General features: G+C 29.1%; 1 protein-coding gene across 4 annotated transcripts in view; it reads left to right on the top strand.

The window, feature by feature from the left end:
• LOC107451197 (homeobox protein cut-like 1) overlaps positions 1-22,807 on the top strand; it is a 587,258-nt gene that overhangs the window by 525,511 nt on the left and 38,940 nt on the right. For all 4 annotated transcript variants that reach the window (XM_071178710.1, XM_016067217.3, XM_071178711.1 and 1 more), the window contains 4 exons: positions 3,395-3,459; positions 15,079-15,211; positions 16,213-16,279; positions 17,782-17,830. In XM_071178710.1, coding sequence (XP_071034811.1) covers positions 3,395-3,459; positions 15,079-15,211; positions 16,213-16,279; positions 17,782-17,830 — 314 coding nt within the window. The remainder of the gene's footprint in view (positions 1-3,394; positions 3,460-15,078; positions 15,212-16,212; positions 16,280-17,781; positions 17,831-22,807) is intronic.

Raw genomic sequence — 22,807 nt, 5'->3', positions numbered from 1 at the left:
TCTTCATTCTCCTGTAACAGTGGCTTTTGTAATGAGTTATGCAGCTGGCCACTAAGTCTACTTGTCCGTGAAGATCAATAATCGGTAAACGACGTTGGTAATAGCCACTATGTATCATTTCGCTATAAAAAGCGAGTTTTTGAGATTATCGCTACTTTAACGCTCGTCCCCCCCCCCTTCCTTTAATATTTCTTTCTCTCTTCGAGTATCGTTCAAACCTCCCCTTTTATTCCATCCCATGTGCTACTATATTCTTTGTGCAGTCATGATTGGCTGAATCCCTTTTCCAACCCATTCTAACGATATCATTTTTGCCTCACCCCCTCCCTCTTGTACACCTTATGTTTCTTTAGCTATTATATTATCCCCCCCCCCTTTCTGTACTCATGTACTCTCCGCAACTCAGTACTTGGGGGTGCAGAGCGGGTGATTCCAGCAGCCATTATGGTTGGTAATACCAATAAATCTGTCACCATTTTTGTAGTTGCTTAATTGGCAGGAAGAAGTTAATGGGAAGTTTTGTATGTGTGTTCTTTTCCTTCATCTCTACTCCTCTTTTCTCTCTGGAATCCCTCTCCATCCTCCCCCTGTGTTTGGTTTTCCGGGGGCATCCCTTCCTCCTACCCTCCATTCATTACTCAAATGGATTGAAAATTTTTTTAATCAATCGAATTGTTGTTGTAATCGAACGCTGCGACTGATTTCTCATAAATGAAATTATTCGTGAAAATGTATGAAATATTTTATCCTGTTCAGTCTATTTATTTTAATATGTCTAGTAAATTGTACATTATATTGATATAAATGTTGCATTAGTATCAGTTTCGAGTTTTAAAATAACTATTGCATCGATATCTGCTACCAAAATAGATAGTCAAAGAATATTTTATTTTTATCGAAAATGAAATATATGTGTTTATAATAATGTGTTATATCGAAAAAAGATAAAAGAATTAAACAAAGTTATTGCATAAGGAAGATCTTTAAAGAAATAAAATTTAAGAAAAAGCGTAATTATAAATACTCAGCTTTAGGATACCAAATGTTAGTTGTTCTGAATACAATATATGCTTCCAGAATAACTAAGATGTTTATGGTACGGAAAACCTCTTACAGTTAGCCCGATGTCAATAAACTGTTGGTCTATTTACCCGTTAAATGTTTCAAAATGTGCTTTGGTATGGACTGGTAGCAGTTCATAAAATAACTAGTCATTAGAATTTCAAACGTTGACCAATTGTGTTAGATATAAGAATTCCATTTTTGCACTTCAAAATTCTTAACAATTTATGGCACATTTAACTTTTTATGGTTTTTAACATTACATTGTTTTAAGAAACGTGATTTATTTTATATTGCGATATACATTTGAAATACATACGACGCGAAAATTATTAAAATTTAGAATTCAACATAGAGTTAGAAACAGTACAGTAAAATTGACAATATTTATTCGAAAACATTTCCACCCAGTGTGCCTATTAAAAACAACTCATTATATATAAGTATGTAATGCATATTTACTTCCAAAAATCGTTCTATGGGTTGAGTAGTAGACATCCTGATGCGTTTTTTATGCAATATTCATCAAAGAATCCGGGATTTGAGATATTAATGATGATTCGTTTCCTGTATAGGCTGAAGAGCCGCAACATTCGTTTGATCTAATTAAGATGAATTGTCAATCATATTTATTCATTGGATTGGTTTCTTACTGAACGAAGTATTTAATAGCAATTCTGTTTTTATTTAATTAATACGTGATGAATTTATTTCATTCCCAATTGATTTACAGCCATGTACATTTCTATGTAAATGGTATTCTATCCATATCGAATGCGAAATAACTTATTTGTCCTTGTTCTTATTTCATTTTGGAACAATTATGATATAAATGAGAAATCTTTATATAGTTTTATGTAAACATATCTATATACTCATGCTTTATTGTATAGTAGTTATGTAGAATTATTTTTCCTCGAAGAAACTCCCTTAAGCATAACCTCGGAAAAATTTATTCATTAATTTTTGAAGAAATTTTAATGCTCTTTCATTATGTTAAAATTAAAATTTATTGTTATCAACAACAACAATTTAATTGCGCTGCATCCTGAGAATCCAACGGGCAGAACTCTTAACATTGTAATATAATAAGCGAAACTATCCACAAAACATCTCTCGATTTATTTATTTATTGTTAGGGAAATATAATATTTTGCTGTTTGGAAAAAATTTCGAACACGAAAAAAAATCACCATAAAAACCGGAGAAAACTAGAAAAGAAAAAAAAAACATCAGAGAAAAGCACCAGAAAAAGCACTATTTTAATAATTTAATGGCCGATTTCATTCGGGTCGTTGAATACAAATTTAATGTAATTAAATATTTATTTGAAAGTAATTAGATGCTTTTTTAAAGCAAAAATAATTAACATACAAAGTTTATTTTGAAGTTTGCAAATAATTAAAAAAATTTAAGATTTTTTAAGTATTTTTTCAATTTTTTATTATAAAATAATATAATACTTTCAATAGAATTATTTTATGTAATCAATAAGCAAATAAATAGTCTTCAAAAGGTTACATTTGTGATAGTTAAATACATTAATAAAAATTATTTTAATACAATAAACAAAACACTAGTTAAAAAAGTATTAGTTGCATATTATTGCATTACAATATATTAAGTGTAATTTTTGAAATTTGGAAAAATTTTAGAGCTGCACAATAAGACAAAGCCGAATGAGAAAATTTTATCGTCTTTAACAGTTTGCTAAATAGTAGGAAGTGCAAAAAGTCCTTTTCTATAAGCTTTTAATTAATCCTTGTGCACTAATTAATTTTTAAAAAATGTCTTATCGTATTAAAATAAACATTTAATTACTTTAAATTCTTTATCAATGGCCCAAATCGAATCGGAAGTTAAATTCGTAAAAAAGTTAAAGTGGTGTCTTTTTGGTGCTTTTTAAGTGCTATTTTTCTAGTGCTATTATGGACTGCTCTTTTTAGTACTTATTTACCGGTACTTTTTTAAGGAGCTCTTTTTTTTTCCAGTTTACCAATATGACAAGGGTACAGGAAAGGAAGCATTAAAGGCAATTAATCCCTTACTCATGTATTAACAGCCACATAAACGCGATGAATTGGTAGTTTATCAATAATGATAAGATAATTTTTTTAAAGGGTTATCATCTTTAGAAAATTTTCGAGTTTTAATCATTTTGTTGACTGCAATTACAAATGTATTTTTACCCCTACTTCAACATTCTTAAACAAATAGTGTAAGACACAAATCAATGTGACATTTCCGTGAAAGGAGAATTATCATGTGTACTATTTAAATGAATTGCGTTGAAATAAAGAATATTTACAACAGAATTTCTTATCTTTTCCAGAGGTGACAATCAAACTGTTGCGGGAAAAAATTAGAGAGTTATTAGAAAAAGACGAATCATCACAGGTAAGAATTGTTTTAATTTTAAATAATATTTCGCTTTTTTTTGTATATATATATTATACTAAAAAATTATTTATTTTTAAGTATAAGTAGGATTATAAAGTATAAAAAAAAGATTTTTTGTTCTTTTTAATAGTTTCCGTATAAAATATTTATCAGTTCTATGAATATATATTTGAGTTTATGAATTTACGTATTTGACTCTTTCTTATTTATTCTTATAATAAATAAGAAGAATACTAAATACTTTCTAAATACTGAATTTAAAAATATCGTCGTATGCTACTATAAATAAGCTTAGAGCATGGTTCCAATATAAATTCTTGATTTAAACAAACTTTTAAAAATCACTTATTTTTTATTTATTACAAATAAAAAAAAATTTGTTCACCGAAAAATATCTCTGAAATCCGTTATTAAATCTTTTACGCAAGTCAATCCCTGTTTTCTTAAGATATTTGTCGAAATAAAATTAAAAAAATTATCATAAACTTAACATTGAAAACTAAACTTTACATTGTTTATGAATAAAATACTCATAAAAAATTGGTTAATGGTATATTACTAACAAAATCGTAATCCGCCATTTGGTAGAATACCTAAATATTACATGCAATGCTGTAAACTGGCCGGTAAGGTACTAAAATATTAAAAATTTCACTCATTACCGAAGTATTTTATAGAATACCATGACAAATCGGTAAAATATGAAATACGCTGTACAGAATTCTGGATCAAACTAGGATAAAAAAAAATACAGGCACTCAGACTGCCAATATTTTTTACCGTAAAATCAATTTCTATCATGAAATTTTACGGAACAAAAATCTGATATTCTGTAATTCTTATACAGTAATATTTATGGTAAATCTTTAAATTAAATGAATATTACTATAAAAATTCCATTATAAAGTTTTACGGTAAAATAGATTTTACGGATGCTACACTCGGGTTGCCGTTACTTTTTTTTTACCGGAATTATGGTCCGGAATATTAGAGTTCAATAAAATGCCTAAGCATTTTAAAGGATGTTGGTATTTCATCCACTGCCGACAATATATAATAAGCCTCTTTAATGGCAGTCTCATAATTTTTTTTTAAAAAAACAACATTTCTATTTTTGAGGAATGAACGTTTTTTTGTTTGTTTGTAATGAAGATAATAAAAAACTTTTACTTTACCCTTTGTCTAAAAAGCATTTCTTATTGAAGAGAATGCCCTGGTATAATATGCAATCCCGAGTTAAGTATGTAATAATTCTATTTTTTACTTGTCAGACATTCAATCAAATGCCTAAATATTCAAAAGCTGGCGTTTTATACATTGCCAATAACATATATTTGACGTCGTTAGTGGGAGGAACGGGTTTTTATGGTCTTAACAATGATTATTAAATCCCCTTCAATTTTTCAAAAAAGAGAATTTCCTTGTATTGTTATCGATTTAAATTCGCCCTTGTAAAAAGTAATAAAAAATGTAATCCTTTTGTAGATATTTAACAGATATAATAAAAATTTTTTTGTGTAGTTTACTTATTAAGAAAATTTTACTTAATTTATTTTAATTACAATAAAAAAATTTTGTGTATAGTTTACTTATTAAGAAAATTTTACTTAATTTACTTTAATTACAATAAAATTTTTTAATTAATTTACTTAATAATTTTCTTCATTAAATTACTTTTTATGTATAATTTTTTTTATGTATTATTTAATTTTCGTTGCTGTGTATTTTAAGTCAGTCTGCACCTAAAAAAAATTTTTGACACCTTCAATGTCCCCCTGTGCATTTCGCGATGGAACCTTCACAATATCAAACTGTGGAAACCACTTCAAAACTTCCGGCATGTTATTTTACAAACAAATAAACAAAACTCCGACTCTTGACACGTTGCTTTCGAAGCTCTAGTTTTTCTTTTACTTTCATTTTGCTCAATAAATCAAAGGTACGAATGCTTATTTAGTGAAACAAACCGTTAATGAAGTAACGAAATGCCCATTTCGAAAAAAAAAAAAAAATGTTGCCAACGAGGTGAGGAAACGATAGCTTTCCCAGACTATCACTCTCTCATCCTGCCATAAATATCAGTCCTTGAAAAATCAAAACCGACAAGTCATCGATAATTGACGCCAAAGCTCATCTGCTGCTATATAACGAGCAACGCTAGACATTTCCTGGGAAACGCTCTTCGGGAAACAGTAAATTTCAGGACTGTCTCCCAACCTAGAGATGTCATCTCCCAAACTCTTCTCTTCTGTGGCTGGGCCTTCTTCGAAATAGATAGTTCCGTCAATTGGAAAATTTACAGTCTCGCGGACAGAATTCCAGAAAGATCGTGGTCATTTAATATCCAATTAACTGCGACTGTTTTGATGAGTGTTCTCTTTGATGGATTGAAGAGGGGTGATGGGTATTTTTTTTTCTTCTTCTTTTCCCCTCGTCTTTAATGAGTGTTTTTTAAGGGAGTTAAGGTCTTTTAAAGACCGGAAAAGGATTATTTATCTTTTTAAACTTTTTTAACCTCTTATGGTAATTGTCATCAATTGCAAATATAATCTGCCGTTTCAGCTCAATTTTTTCAAATCCTCTCCAAGAACCCTTATGCTTGTTAATTATCCTCATTATTACGATAATTTTTTTTTTTATTTACATTGAAATTGTTATAAGAGCTAAACAAAAATAATTCTATTATTTACTTATTTGATGCGTTGTTATTTTACTTCACAATTCTTATTGCCAATTTGCTGTGGTGAGATTCTGCATGAATGTCTAACTTAATTGCGCTTTCATCGAATGAATATTTCTTCGAATTGTTAATTCCATCGATGTATATTCGTTTTTATGAACTCAAAAACAAATGTTGAATTCCAAAAAATAATGAGATGAATATTTATTTTCATGGAAATGTCTTGACTTTTTTTACTGTAACCTAAACATTAGTTAATTTCTAAATTATCAATTAACCTAAAAAAAGTTTTCAGATATTTATCAGCATTTAATTTAATATTTAAGTGGTAATGATGTTTTTGCTATATGTATTTTATTTTTACTCGTGTAAAGATTTTTCAGATATGCACTTCTTTATTGGTATATTAGTTTATTTTTTTTTCTCTCTCTTTTTTTTCTTTTTGGTTTCTCTCTTTTTTTTTGTAAAAATACTCTATTATACTGCGAATAATATCCATGTTTTTAAAGTCTCGGAAAAAAAGCCAGGGGGAAAAAGCACGGAAAATAAGTTATGAATTGCGAGGATCAATTACATGAAAGTGATACCCGGTTTGATTTGGGCAGTTGATCAGTTTAGATCCTGATTTAAGTCTCAATAATTATAACTGCAGCTTTATTTTGATAACTTTTATTTTTTCATTAAAATATATCATCAGTATTAAACTCATAAAAATATTTATCCGTAAGATATTATTCATTTTAAGAAAAATGGTAAGATTTTGCTTTACATGAAAGAAAAATAAGCAGAACAATAGTTATTGTTTAGTGAGTTTGTCCCGTCTCTAACAAAGTTTACTTTCACTTTAAATAAATAAAATTAAAAAAAAGGCGACTAGGAGTGGAAGAAGGTTCTGAGTGCATTTGACCATAAACATTAAACACGTAATTTTAGAAAGTCTCTCTTTTGGTAGCAAATTATAACGTCAAGAATTGGAACGCTAAGACGCGAACAGTTTAAATAAGTGTTAGGAATTTATAGATTACGCCTATTGAAAGCTTGAGAAAAGGAAATAGGTATAAAGCTTAATCTTGGTTTTTGTTATTATCAATGTATCAATCTACAAAGCTAACCAAGTTAAATTCACTCAAATGTCATTTAATGTTTATCCACTTAGCTCTTCATTATAAAAACATGAAGTGGAAGAACGTTCTAAGCTCAAATGTCATTTAGCTCATCGATAGAAAAACATATAATAGAAGAACATGTTTGGCAAAATTTTAAAAAATTCTCAACCTTTTTAAGTTAAGAATCAAAGAATGTAAGAGATTTGTTCAATAGGAGGATTTCAATGGAATTATTTTTTAAACTCAGTTTCCTTATGTTCATTTGAAAGTGATATTAATATCTAATAACATTATTGGACAATATTGCATAAAAGTAAAAGCGTGTAGTTAAATAAAATCATTTTAGTGCTATTTCGAAACTGTTACTTATCGTTAGGAAGGGGAAAAAATGGTGTTGCTTCTTCCTGCCATCTCAAATATTTACCGCCTTCTCTCTTATAATGAAACTTTGAGTAAATGGCTGTCATAGAGATTTTATAGAGAAACCATCCACCTACCTATATATTAATAAATATATTTATACGAGCCCATCCGGAAAATATTTCGCGAATCGCTGTTGTTGGGGAGAAGAGAAACATGACAATACCTTTCTGAACACGAAAAGGCATTAAAGGCAGAGCACAAAAAAAGGTATCGTTTTTGCTGGAGGCGTCCGTTTTGTGTGTTGCTTTGATTGGATTAGAGGCCGAGATTGGCGTGAAAATGGCGTGCAAATGGCCGACCGGAGGATAAAAATGCCCTTTTTCCACTGCGAAAAACCACCTTCTAGTAGAGAGTTAACTCCAACCATAGCATCTCGAGCGTCCAGGGGACAATCTACTTAAATAACTGATGAAGCTAGGCATACTGGCGAATCGCTATCAATAACTTCAATCCAGACAAGGAACTTCTTTTTTGAAAAATTCAACGCCGAAATAAATTCCAAAACCCTCTTCAACTACAAAGAAGAGGAAAATCCTAGAGAGAGAGAGAAAAAAAAACACCATATAGGGGCTATGTGATAGCCGGGCATATTTTTCATGGGCTCCAAAATGCCCGGGGCATGACCTGACACGCGATTTTTATTTATTTTTATTTGTTTTACTTCGGCAACGGCACTTACCGCCCTCTTCTTAAAACGAACCCTCTCTTTAGAGGGGTCTACTTACTACTACAGCTCTATCTGTAGATGCGGAGGATGGATATAAAATAAAAAATAAAATTCCGCAAATGTGCGCTTTTAGTGAATTTTTTATCGTCTGCTTTGGGAGGGAGGTGTGGGGGGAAGGGCTCCCCTGGAATCGGTCTTCCATCCGGCCACTTGGGAGCAGTCAAAAGCATCTATGAAAAAGTAGACCATAACGGTGACGTCAGATGCTTGTAATTTGCACTTGAACTATGTGATGCCCAACGTATTGATATAAGACGTGCAGACAGCATTGATTAATGTAGTGAACAAGACCAATTTCATAGCTCTAAAAAACAAAATGCACCTAAGTTGTTTTTCGAATTTTTCCGCGCAACGTTTGTGTATCTTATTATGATAAACATACACAAAGTTTGTTGTATGTGCAATGCAGAAAAAAGAGCTACGTTGAATAACTTTTGATCTTAATGACTGGATCTTCAAGTTCTAGAACTTAATCCTGATGGTTCGAGAAGGTGACCTCAAATATGCTAATTATTAGTGCAGACGATATTTTAAGTTACGAAATTTCATAATAAACTCCGACTGTCTCTAAATAAACATAAATTTTTTTCTACAGATACGGATTTCTGACCCCTTAAAATATAGGGGGTAGCCGAAATATGGGAAATATAATCCTAATAGTTTGGTCAGGAAAGCGTTCCAAACTTTGGACCCTTTCGTGTTAATTTTATCTTTCGCGTATTTTGCAATATTTTGAGAACTTTTAAAGCGAATTGAAATATTTTTGTTCACAATAATAAAATTCGTTTATCCAAAAATAATTTCATTCAAAAAATTGCATTTATAAAACATTTATTATTTTTCATTAGTTTATTTAACAATAGTCAGAAAATATTTTGAATTCTAAGGTATACAATTTTTTACATCATGTTAAAGAATGTTATTTTACATAGTAAAATACAAAATTTCAGCGAAATCGGTTGAATAGCTCATAAGAAATCGAATTTATAAAAAAATTCGTGTGTTTCGTGAATACAAAGAATTTAGTGGGATTTTTGTAAACATTTTGTCGAATATTTTAGAGCATTAATGAGTTGAGACGGACTTACACATGGATATTTAAGATAAAACTCCCTAGAAAAATTGTGTTCTACTAAAGCATTTTCAAGTAATTGTAGTTGGCAATCTTATTTATTTCAGGTGTCATAATGTGACTTAGTATGAAAAAAAAAAAANAAAAAAAAAAAAAAAAAAAAAAAAAAAAAAAAAAAAAAAAAAAAAAAAAAAAAGATAATTCTGCAACTATCTTAAATACTATATTCCTCAATTTTAATAATCAATTGATATAATCAGAGTCTTCTGGTTTTTATCAAATAATCAAAGTTATTAACTGGCTTCTTGGTTACAGGAAAACCGATGATTTTTAAAAGAACTGTATTGAGTTAGAACTGAGAAAATTTTTTTTATTTAGTGCCATTGGTTAATTCCAAATTGAATCATTTGAATTTTTAAAACCAAATTAAAATACACTGTTAATTAATAAATAATCCATAAAGCTATATAGTTAAATTCTGCTTCAAATTTATCTAGGTACTTTGAATACTTTTATAACTTATATTCACTTCTACTAATTCGCATTAAAAAAATGCAATTAATTCTTTGAAAAATAAATATTAGGCGAATTTCATTTGTATTTATGTAAATTCGACCCATTGAAAAACTAATTTGCACCTATTTCTTTTATCTGCAATTTTTCAGTCATGTTCTTATAATAATTGTTCAGCCTTACAATAATTTTCCTCAATTTCATTAATTTTTTTGAATAAGTCTGAATTTTAAAAAAAAACAACTTCTTAATGGCAAATTTTAATATTTTTTTCCAACTAATCAATATCTTTCCTTACCTGTAAGTCCGGACAGACCAATTTGAATCAATCGCTAAATACCATTTATTTCTGGTTTTGTCACAAAATTACTTTTTTTTCCTTCAACAACTTCTGAAAAACTTTTTATTTTCCCATATTCACTTTACCTTTTTGTATAATTCCTTTTATTTTTAATTCCTTTATAGAGATCTTATATTTTAAGACAAATTTTTTTTAAATGGTTTGCAATTAAAATCTGAATAAAAACAAAAAGTTCAATATCAATATGTGAACATGGAAGCTATTCAAAGATTTTGCCAGAAACTGCTTTATATAATTCGTGTGTCTTTTAAAGTTATAGATTTCCTTACAAACATTTCATTCATGTGTTTACTATCTATTTTTTTAAACAATGGGAAGTAATTTAATTTCATGATTTCTCGAAAAATGATTCTAAATAAACAAAGCCATTAGCATGGAGCAAGATCTTCAAAGATTTTCAAGTAACGTAACACCTAATTTTATAAATATCGAATCGGAATTGTCATTTAATACCGAATATCCTTAAAATATAGAGTCTTTATTTTTTTTCTCCATTTATCTTGAAACTGTTGATGACTTCCTTGTTTGCAAACACACAAAATTACCACAAGAAACGATAACTTTTATGATTTGTTTTTTTAATACTTTTAAGCATTTTATTAACAGATTTTTATGTCTGGAAACATCCTTATAGCTAAAAGAAATTTTCCTCTGGAAATTACATGTTCAAATTCATCCTATTCTTTGAAATGGTGATAGTTGTTCTTGGCAATACTAATTTCTTAGATATTGATTTTAATTAGTTTTTAGATAACACATCATTAAGTTTAGAAGTCATTGGTTAAAGGCTGATCATCTAACTATCTGTAATTGGTAAAAAAAAAATTTCTCTCCAAGTAATAGGAGTATAGGTTATTATTATTGGCACAGTTAGTTTCCGTGTAGGTATTATTTGTTTCGATTTATTTGGAAATAAATAAGTTTATAGCACAGCTGCATGGAGAAAAAAATTCTGCTAAAATTATCTTACAGTGTGGTAATTTCATTTCTGATAAAAAGAGGAAAAAAAATTAGTTAATTAAACCAAAACATACTGTATTTAATTGGTAAACCATTTATTCGGTAATCTTTCTGTTGATATGTTATTACCAAGCATTTAATGAAAAATTAAAAAAAACCGAAAAGTGTTTTTTATGTCATGCTCTAAGGCATCATGATAATATTACCAAATTTTACCACTTTTACCGATTTTATCACATAATATAAAACCATATTTTATTGATAATTTTACCAAAACCATTGCCGAAGCGCTTCTGTAAAAACTAACAAGTTTTTTGATGTTATCATAGAGACAGTTTCATAGCAGTTTAGTCCGAATTCTTTACTGTATAGTGGGTGTAGTTTCTTTGCAGAATTTAATTATAATTTTTGGCAGTGTGAGATACATTCTAATTTTGTCATGAGGGAGGGATATTTATACCAGAAAAATGAACAAATTTGTTTGAGAAAATTTGATTTATTACTTAGAGAATATGGCCATACTTAGAAATAATGAAATAAAGAAAGGGGTTTCCCTCAAAGGGATCAAAAAAATTATCAAGAATTTCTGTAAAGATAAAAATTCAAAGGTTGGGGCTAATAGGCTGAGGCCTCCCAGGTCAGATCACCAAGAATCCGAAATTATAAGTAAATGAATTGTTCCCAACTGACAGTTAGGAGCATGGGAAGAGATCCATGGTTGGCGATTTATCGAAAAATAACACAGCCTGAAATAAAGCCGAACCCTCTTCCATATAAAATTTGAAAATTATTTGGCGAAAGCTAATCGCCAAAAAAACTGTGAGAATATAGTACAACCGTGTAACGGAAACATTTTTGTAGTAAAAAATAAAAGTATAAAGAGATATAAATAGATTTTGTTTTCGATTTAGTTGCGACGGTGAATTACTGAGTTTACATTTGTATTAAAATAAAAAGTTAGCCGTTACATTGAATAAAATATTTATATTAGCTTTTTTTATAAAAAGTAATAAAATTAAACAATTAGTTTAATTTAATTCAAATTCAAATAAGAGTGACTAAAAAAATTTAAGAAATTTTAAAAGCTAAGAAAAATATATCTATATATGTATATATATATATAATGCCTATTATGGCATCACAGACAGACACACTGTAAGTTTTACCATATTCTGGTAGATTTTATTTCCAGTGTGATCATGTTTGCGAACATTGCGTTTTGGTTTCTAAAGTTCTGATTATTTTTAGTTTGCATAGCCATTTTTTTTCTCATCTCAAAAATATTTCTTTTCCCAAGGATTCATCAAAAACAGGTTGCTGCCTTCGATTTCATTAATTCATCATGATTTCTTTAACCTGCCTCAAGATCGGCATTTTCATAGAATTGTTCCAAAATTCATAAATTAAAATTGTAGTTTAAGCCATGGACTTAGGATAATTTTAAAGTATCTTTAATTTCTAATTAAAATTCCAAATAGTGGGAAATTATTTGCTGCAAAAGTCTATAAAACAAGTGAACTGTTCTAAAAATATAAAATTATTGCACACCAGTGGGATACCTTCAGGTGGTACAGTAGCAATTTAAACTGTTTTGACTAATTATCATGCCATTCATCATCTGCCTATGATGAATTGTGACATGTTGCTTTCTTTAGTTCAGACATCATAACTATTCAAATATATTCATCGTCAGTAAATATGAAATAAACTTACGAAATGATAGATTTTTATTCATGAGAATCATAAAGCTCATTAACCAAGAGAGTACTTCTCTCAAATTATCTGAAATCGAAACTTAAATTGTTTTTCTCCTGGATTGCTGATCTCAGTTTTACTCAATACTTACAGACAAACTTACAATTATACTTACAATCAATTGCACTTACAAGCAATTGTACATACACTTACTTACAAATTTACAATTGTTTCTTTTCTGAGTGGCGATTATAATGCAAAGTATTAAGAAGATAAAAGTTTTTTTGTTTTGAAAACTATTTGGCGAATTGACATAAAACACGGTTGCTAAAATTCAGAAACTATGCTGGTAATCGGAGAAATACGGGAACTTCTGCTCGGTTCATCTACAGCAATAGACGAAAATTCTCTTCGCATTGCTTGTGCTTCCATAAAAGTTTAAGGAAACTAAATAGCTGCACGTGAAACATACCGCTGCATAGCCTCTGGCCTGTTTTTTTCCTTGCTTGTGCAAAAAAAAGACGTTAAAGTATTCTTACATGCAATCACAGGACGACTACAATGCCCCATTTGTACACACTTTTCAGACAAAAAAATTGAAATGTGTAGGTGTTGGGTAAAATTACATTGCGCGTGATATATTCATGTTATTTGGTAAGAAGGAGCGGCTTCTGATAAGGTTGGATTTTTATTAGCGACCCGTGTACAAAACCGGAAATCAATAAAATGTTTATTGCCTCCGATAGGTTGCCCTTTTAGGAATAACAGCGGGAACATTAAATACAACTAACGAACGATATTCTACAATCGTTCGTCGACTGCTTTGATAAGAACAAGAATGAATTTCTGTTTTTCCTCAGGGAATATCGAGTTCCCCCTCTTAACACTGATTGTGATTCAAATACATTTTATGAGGCAAAAAAGACGGAAATAAAGAAAGTTGTTGATGGCATCTAATAAATATTTGGACCAAATACCCATGAAGGAACTGGACTAATATTTGTTAATGCATTATTAATGAACCAGAAAGGAAAAATTTTATTTTGAATATCTATTTCAATTGGACTGCAGAACAAGCACGAAGATCTAATCAAGGATACTGGAACACTACATTCAAATTTTAATATGGCATCATTGAAGTTAGTTTATTAATAACAATTTATAAAAATTATTGTTACATAATTATAGGTATACTTAGTAATTTCGAGTAATAGCTATACTTAGTTATTTAGAGTAAAGTAAAGCTTTCCCATAAGAGCCCGTTACAAACCAGAGGGTTATGGAGGTTAAGACTTCATAGTTTCACGACCGATCCATGATAGTAGCAATAAAGGTAACTTGTGTACAATCAGAATCGTACACTATTTACCTTTACTTCCCAGGCAAATTGGTGCAAATCGACAAGAAGCTGGATAGACTTCAAGCCACCACCGTAGACTGAACAACTGTTCTTCTCAATGGCAGCCCAAACCATTGTGGCGATATTTTATTTATCATTTTGCATCCTTAATTAAACATTGTTGATAAACTATTCACTAATAAAGCTGTAATGGCATAAATTATTACGGATAGTTCATACCTATTCGAGTGTCTTTAACTTAGTGATTATCGCATCGAAACGTTTTCTGACGCATTTTGCATATTACTTTTACCCCTACACATAGAAAAGACATGTTTATTGAAGTCACTTTCCTCCAGATGCTCTAATTTGACCATCATTTCTTTGGTGGTTATCTTCTGGTTTATGGGGTCAATTGTCGCTGACTTTACGCTAGTCAGTTCCGCCTAAAATCTCACGTGATCTTCCAATAAATATATGACAAATGAATTTTAATGTGGTCAAACTTGCTGTTACTAATTACTTGTACTGTTTGTATAATAAAAAAATTATTTTAGAGTGTTATACGATTATTTAAAAAAATATTTTTTTAGCACGTTTCGAAATCGAAATTAAACTGGCGAACATTCTATTACTATTTTTGTTTAGGCGTGATATTGTTTCTCATTTATATTATCAGTTTTATGAATATTAGTTTATGAACGATGCTTTAAAAATATTTTTGTCCTCTTTTTTTCCAGGATAAGGCAGAAGAGAAAGATCCAGAGCTGCTTCAGCTTTTTGATGAGAAAGAGTGCGACCGATTGGGTGCCCAATTGGTTGACAGACCAAACCTCGACGACACCGAGACCAAAGTTGCCCAACTCCAAAGTGGTGAGTGTTGTTATGTTTTTTTATATCAAAACAACTGTAAAATTTTTACTACAATACTGGGCAAATAAAAATTATCAGCTTCACAAATTTCATTTTTATTTGTGTATTAAGAGATAAAAAATAAGGTCTTTACGTATAAAAAAATAATAGGAGCTATTTTAGTATGTACAAACTCTATAACTAATACAGCACCTGTTTTTTGACTTGCTGGAAAATGCGAATTTCTATAAATTGTTGCAAATAATTTATTTATTTAAAAATAATATAAAGCATAAACTTTATGGTTAAGAATGAATATGTATAAAACATTTAGTTGTATATGGGAACTAAACAGCTGTAAAAACTCGTGTTTCAAGACAAATTTATTTTTTGTTACAAACTAAAATATTTTGCGATCTTAGTCCTTTTTATTGATCGATTTTTTAATTTTGCATTAGATACTCACAATATTACCTACTACGCAATATTCCCCTACTTTAAAATGACATGGGAAATGAATTAAATATATTTATCCGGTAAGTTGCATATCGTAATGAAAATGAACTTTCTATTAGTGATTAAGACAGAAGAAAAACTATATTTTAAATTATTAATTTAAATACGCAGTGCAATTGAATATTTAGAGATTTATTTGCCAATCAACATAGAAAATAAATGAGATTATTAAAAAATCTGTTTTTTAAAATCGAAATAATTGATTTCTTTTAAAGCTTTCTTTTAATTTCTAATTTAAAAAGCAATTACAGTTTCTTATCATAATTAAAGTCTACGGCAATGTGAAGTTCACCGGAAATTATATATTTCAATTTTCAACCATGAAAAGAAAACTCTTGCTATAAATCTTATCTTTCCCTGTTAATTCTTTATTTATGCTGTGAGAACAGCTTTGGCTTTTATTTCAATTTGCTGATGAATTAAAGCTTTCAACAACTTATTGTTCCTTAACATTCTGCAAATTTATGTTACAATCTTTTGATTATTTTTTTTTCTTTTATTCGCAGCCTTGGATAAATCTCAGTCCGAACTTTTTGACTTAAAATCTCGATACGATGAAGACTCGAACGCCAAGTAAGTATACTTGTAAATCTGATGATAATAAAAATACAATTTATCTCAATCAGCCAAATGCAAAATTATTCATTATCCTCAAATCTTTAGCAAATAGCTGCTTTGTTCAGTTGTTGAATTTAATCGCTCTACCAACGTTTTATATTGTATTGTTAGATAATGTTGCTTAATAAATAACAGTTAAAAAAAATTTCCCTTCAGTTAATAATTTGTTTCATAGTAAAATTTTTGCAATATGGTTTTGAAATAGATATTATGTAATTTATATTATAAATAATTTGTTATTAATGTAATAATTATACAAAAAAAATTATTACTTTTAAATTTATATTTTCAAATAAATATAGGCGGAGTTTTTTTTTATTTTTATAATTTTGAGAAGTTTAATAATTTTCAATCATCTTTATCAGTATTTTTCAGAACTTTGTTGTAGGCTCAATGATTTGTTTTATATTATTTGTGTTTTTTCAAACAAACAAAAAAAAAACCATCTCAAATAATGCTATTCAGATTTCTTTACAAACTATTTAGTATGCTACCAAAAATCATATAGTTATTACAGTAGTTAATTATTGTAGTCAGCTACTTTGGTTAACCAATAATTCTTAGTCCTTTTTTTATAGCTAAATTAGCTTTTCAAAGAATATCTAAAGTACATGTATTTTACGTATTTCCTCGTATTCTTGTGTACGTAAATTATATCAGAATACGACTAGTGTAACTAGTAAAATCAACAACCTTTTTAGAACTTCTTCAGCATTTAGTTAAAAAGTATATAATATAAAAAGCGCTCTAGAATAATGATTTTCTTAAAATTAACAATAAAATATGATTTTATGTGATTAATATGCGATAATAATAGAATTTGATAAATGCGGTAAAATTTGGTAATTTTTATCATGATACTTTAAAGTACGGCCTGAAAAACCATTTATTCGGTTATATTTATTTTTCATTTTTGTATTTAACTAAATGCGTGGTAAGAACTATAATTTTAAAAACCACAAATTCTGGTAAACTGTAACCATATAAACGGAAAAATTTGCAAATAAATTGTTTAAATGCCATACACTTATTAACCAGCGCTATGTTCTCTATGTCATTTGGGAATTTTACAAGAAATTTTTTTTTCCGTTCAGGGTTAGTCAAAATAAATGTGATTTTAAAGGAGTGTAGTTAAATTTTTCCATCGGAAAAATGAATGTAAAATTCAATTGGAGACGCTTCAAAATCAAGTTTTTAATGTAGCTTTCCTAATCATTCAACGTTTGCTCGTCTTATTACAGAGCATACGTCTGTAATATAATTCTTGCCAAATCTTCTGTAGTTTGTTTGCATATTTTGAAGAATCTTTGAATCATCTGTTCTAATGGTTTTTATTTAAGTTTTTCCATTTATGATATTTATTGTTTAAAACACTAAACATGTTTATGAAATTTCAATTGAAAATTCGAAAAATAAAATTTTTATTTCATTCACAGCATTTTCAATTATCTTTGTAGGTCGGATGAAATGGAAATTATCGTAAATGATTTGGAACGAGCGAACCAGGTAAGTTTTACTGTACAGTTATAACAATAATTTAGGATATGGATTTGGGAGAATTATATTTCGTTTCGTCAAAAAATAATTAACTTTATACTAGTTTAGTGAGTTTCCGTTTCTTTTATGCTCGTTTTTGTTTTGAAGTTAAGTTAATAATATCTTCGTTTCTTCTTAGTTGAATGTTTAATTTGTTTATTTTCTAGTATGGAATAGAATCGAGATACTTTTATAATGACATTTCAAATTGGAAATAATCGAAGTAAATTTTTCACCATTTTTCGTAAGATGTTTATAACTAAACTTTAATTTTATTTTCTACTCACTTAAAACTATCAAGCATTTTTCTTTAAATTAAACTACAAACCATTGTTAGAATATATAGAAAAGTGGTTCCTATTTAGCCTTTTATTTAGATGCTTTAGCTTTTAATGAGTTTCGCAAATCACAATTTGATTGAATGCTTTAATTTTTTATTTACTTGAGTATTAATCTTTCTTTAGTTGTGATATTTAAAGACAGTAAAAGTAGTTAATTTTTTTAAGGAGGTTATATGTTAAAAGGGTAAGAATTGTAATGCAAAATTATGAATTGAGATATTTATATCTAAATATTTATAGACTTGTAATGATTTCTATTCTTTCGTTTATTTAATTTTTAATTTTTTTTGTAAGCTTTTGTTTTCTATCATCAAATTCTGAGATTTTTGTTATTATATATTTTATTTTAATCCTTATAACTTTGAAAATGATTATTATTATTTAATCACGCTGTTTTATTTTATCGAATGTATAATTAAAATTTTAAGAGAAATATTAACATATTTTAAATATTAAAGTAAGTGTTATTCTTTTTTCTTTTTTTTAGAAATATTAACAGTATAACTTTTTATTATAATTTTCACTAGGGAAGCAAATAATTAGTTGAGTCACTATAAGTCCTTGAATAAGTTACAATTAAAAGTCAAAATTGATTCTTGTTTATTCATTTCTAGTAAATATAGCTTAAATATTTATTTTGTATCCTGTATATCTTTAAATTTAGATTACCATTACATACATTCGTATTACTAAGGGTGCCTAACATAGGATTTTCAATCAACTGGTCGATGTAGGTCAACGACTTTGCTCTGCTTGCATAATGACGTTAGACGCTTAGAACCATAATTTTGAATTGAAAAAAGTAAAAAATGTAATTTATTATATGGTAGTCTACCGTATTTATTTTTTTAAGTCTGGTGTTATCTTAATGGTGTTGCAGACTTAAACTGAAATAAAGAGGAAATTCAAACTTCTTAATTTATTGATTTTCATTGATAAAAAGAAATTCGTTTCTTTACTCATACTGCATTATTCAGATATCACTAATCCATTATAAAGATAAAAAAGCGTGTGCTATTGATGTTACAACATCTTTAAAAAATGATTTGCAAACAAAACTTCATTCGCTATCTATTTAGTCATCATCCTAGTTTTTGGCTGTACCTTTACTTCGATAATGTAATCTGCATTTTTGAATCAGGGATATTTGTTGCAGAAGTCTGTCGCCAAATTTGTTTACCAGAAATATTACGGAGCAATCTATTTTTTTTTCAGTGTAATTTCTTGCTCCATCCATATCTTAACGATTTATAGCCTATACCAAAGGCCAGTCTGTCAAATACTTGCCATTTTATCTCTTTTTCGCCGGATATACTGCGGTACCTGCTTTTTGATCGTTTTATGGCTCACATTTTGGCGACACGAACATGTTATTAAGGGAATTATTGTTATCTATTGGGTTCGAGTCCAATTGCCGCAATCTGTCATCGGCTCTGTCACAAAACAATCCAAAGTAGCAAAATCCTGTCGTATATAAAAGCAAAAGTGTTTGCTTTATTCTCACTTAAACGGATCCATTGATGTTTCTTTTTTATTCTTTTATCTTCTTTTATTGCATGAATAAAAATGCAATCGAAGTTTTGTGGTTATTAATATATATATTGTTGGGCATTTTGACAGAGTACGATATGGAAAAATGGCCATTCTGGAGACATTTGGGTTGTATGGTATCTTCGAAACCTGTTATTAAAAAGAAATAATACTTTGATTTTTCTTCCTCGGTATTAGTTCAGAACTTTTTTTTTTTAAAGATATTTTCATGAGTGAGTAGCCAATCCTTTAGAAATATGATATAATGAAATTCTTTTTGAAGACGCCGCAGCGTCGAATAACATTTAATTAAATTTCCCCTTTAAGTGAAAATTTTGTTATCATGCTCATTTTATTTTGAGAAGAAAAAAAAACTTAATGGATTCTTTTTTTTTATTAATGGCAATTATTTTTTTTCAACACTTAATAGTTTAATTCTTTTACCATAAATCGAGAAAAAAAGTTAACAGGAAACTTAAGGTGAACAAAATTAACTGGGCTAAATTATTGCGCAATACCATTGAATATTTCCCAGAAAAATTGCTTTATGGTTGAATCATAATATCGTGCAAATTTGTTGCAACGTTAATAAGCTAACTGAGGCGTGTTTTAGTTCAACCATATTATCGGGAAATTAAGTTAAAACATTAGCTTTCTTGTTAATATGGTTCAACTTGATATAATATTAAGTTCATACCAAATTTGAACGATATTATGGTTTAGAGTTCCCCAAAATGTCCATAAGTCTGTTATGTTTTCGTAAAATTTTTTCGAAAATTAATTCGTGAAGGAAAAACTAATACTGTCAGCTTATTTTCTTAAATTTCATTTTTTGACGAATGGTTACCATAAATAATCTCCTCTACGCCGACTTTTTATTTCTTCTCAAAATTTAATTTTTTGAAAAGGGACTGTCAAAAAAAATCTGTAAATGATAAAAGTTTGAAACAGAAGCAATGCGTGATTGTTTTCGATGAATAAAGAAAAATTCGTAAAATCAAGGGGAAAAGTAAAAATTTTTGCAAATAGTGGAATAAATCTTGGAAAAGTAACTTTTTTACACAAATAATCACTAATTCTTGTATGATATAATTTAAAATACATTTTTAATTCTGGTCTTAGAAGAACTCGCATTCTAGCGAAAATATTCTTTCCTCTTACTAACTCATAAAGGATTATCCTAATTATTGCTGTATTAATAAGCAAAAACATATTTTGAACAATAAAGAATTGATACGGTTTAAAAACTTTAAAACAGAATCAATTTCTGATTGTTTTTATGAATGAAGAAAAAAATCAAGGATTCAAATGGGAAAGTAAAATTTTATAGAGAGAGGAAATCTGGATAAGAAACTTTTTCTCTCAAATAATCACTAACGCATAATATTTTATCATTTATTTTTAATTCTGATTTTAGAAGAAGAAGAAGAAATTTTTTTAATCTTTTTCCATCTCTTAATGGAATGTCCTAATTATTGCTGTTATTAACAAACGAAAACATGTTTTGAATTGAAAATTGATTGTTGTTATTTGAAAGCGCAACAACCCATTGCTTCGTTCCAAGCAGCTGAATTCTTGTTATTCCTAATGCGACAAATGTTTTCTCGCGTTCATTGAATAGCGAAGATTCTGTTGGCGAAACATTCCCTCTTGATTCTTTCGTGTAACAATAATTAACTAAGAATGGCAAACTTTCTGGGTCGCACTTTTGCTTCGAAGCAGCAAGTATTCCGATTTTCCATCCACAAAGCCGCCCTGCATTGTTTGAAGATTCTGCTGTTGTGCATTGCTGTGCACGCGTGATTGAAAAGGTCGCGTGATCTTCCTCCATTCCCCCACCACCACCCTCGCTCTCCGATTTTCTACTTTTACTCTCCAAAATCCAAAATCGAGTCCGAATGACCGACCACTATTCTGACCATTGCGTGCCAAAGAATTCCTCGCTACGCATCCATTATTAATGGACTCCATGTCAGTAGTTTGCGAAGGGTTATTGGGTTGCGAGGTTAGACTCCCCTTCAAACTTTTATACACATTTGCACAAGAATCGCCAACACGTGAATTGCTCATTGATATCCGGCTATGGAGAGTCACTAATTGCAGCGACGCTGAAAGAGTCTACCATTGATGTTCACGACGCTGACAATTGTTCGATTTGCCGGACTTTGCGTGAGAATGTCCGTTTATTATCGAGTCTGTATTGTCTTGTCTCTTCTCAATTCGATTTCTTCTCGCTGCCGTTTCATTCAATCGTTCAGCGACACTCTTTGCAAATGGTTTTAACGGAATTTTGTTTTAATCACGGACTCTAATGGAATGATACTTACTTTCTGCCCCAGAATTATGTATAATTTTATCTAATATCTAAACACAATTCTTTACTGATTCTTAATTATGTAGGAACGGAAGAAATTCTTCAAATGGCGCTACCTAGATAATCGGAAGTAGGTGCCATTATGGATAAAGCATATAAATTAAATGGACATTGATTTTAATTTTTCCGTTACCTTACTGTCTGGAGACTGTATTTAGTAAATGGAATTTGTTTGTAGCAGGGGTCTGCTATAAATTATTATAATTCCGATCGATTTCATACACACTATTGTTTTATATGAATATATATTAGTGTAATTCATTTCAAATAATTTCATTTCATTACGCACTAAATGTAAAGATATAGAGCAGATTTTGTTATTAGCACTTATGTTCTGGTTTTAGATATTTCGTCACCACTTTTAACAAAAATAAAATTTTAGACGTTTCTACGTTGGAAAATAGAATGACAATAACAACAGTAATATAAAGAAAAATCTTTTTTCGGCGTTATTGCAGATTGAATATCTGCGAGTTGACTACTAATATTAACAAAAGTTTGCGTAGTGTTTCAGTAATTTTAAACATTTTTTTTTCTGTGAAAGGAAATAAGTGGGTCAGATTTTAAGTTTCAAAATGATATCTAATTTTTAAAAACTTGATATGCCAATATTTTTTCAATTATCCTAATAAATACAGAATTTTCTCTTAGTTATAGTCCAATTTTATGTCAAATAATTGATTGTTAATCAACCGTTAAATA

This window comes from Parasteatoda tepidariorum, chromosome 3 (genome assembly GCF_043381705.1).
Source record: "Parasteatoda tepidariorum isolate YZ-2023 chromosome 3, CAS_Ptep_4.0, whole genome shotgun sequence".
Lineage (NCBI taxonomy): Eukaryota > Metazoa > Arthropoda > Arachnida > Araneae > Theridiidae > Parasteatoda > Parasteatoda tepidariorum.
This window is presented reverse-complemented; position numbering and strand designations above follow the sequence as displayed.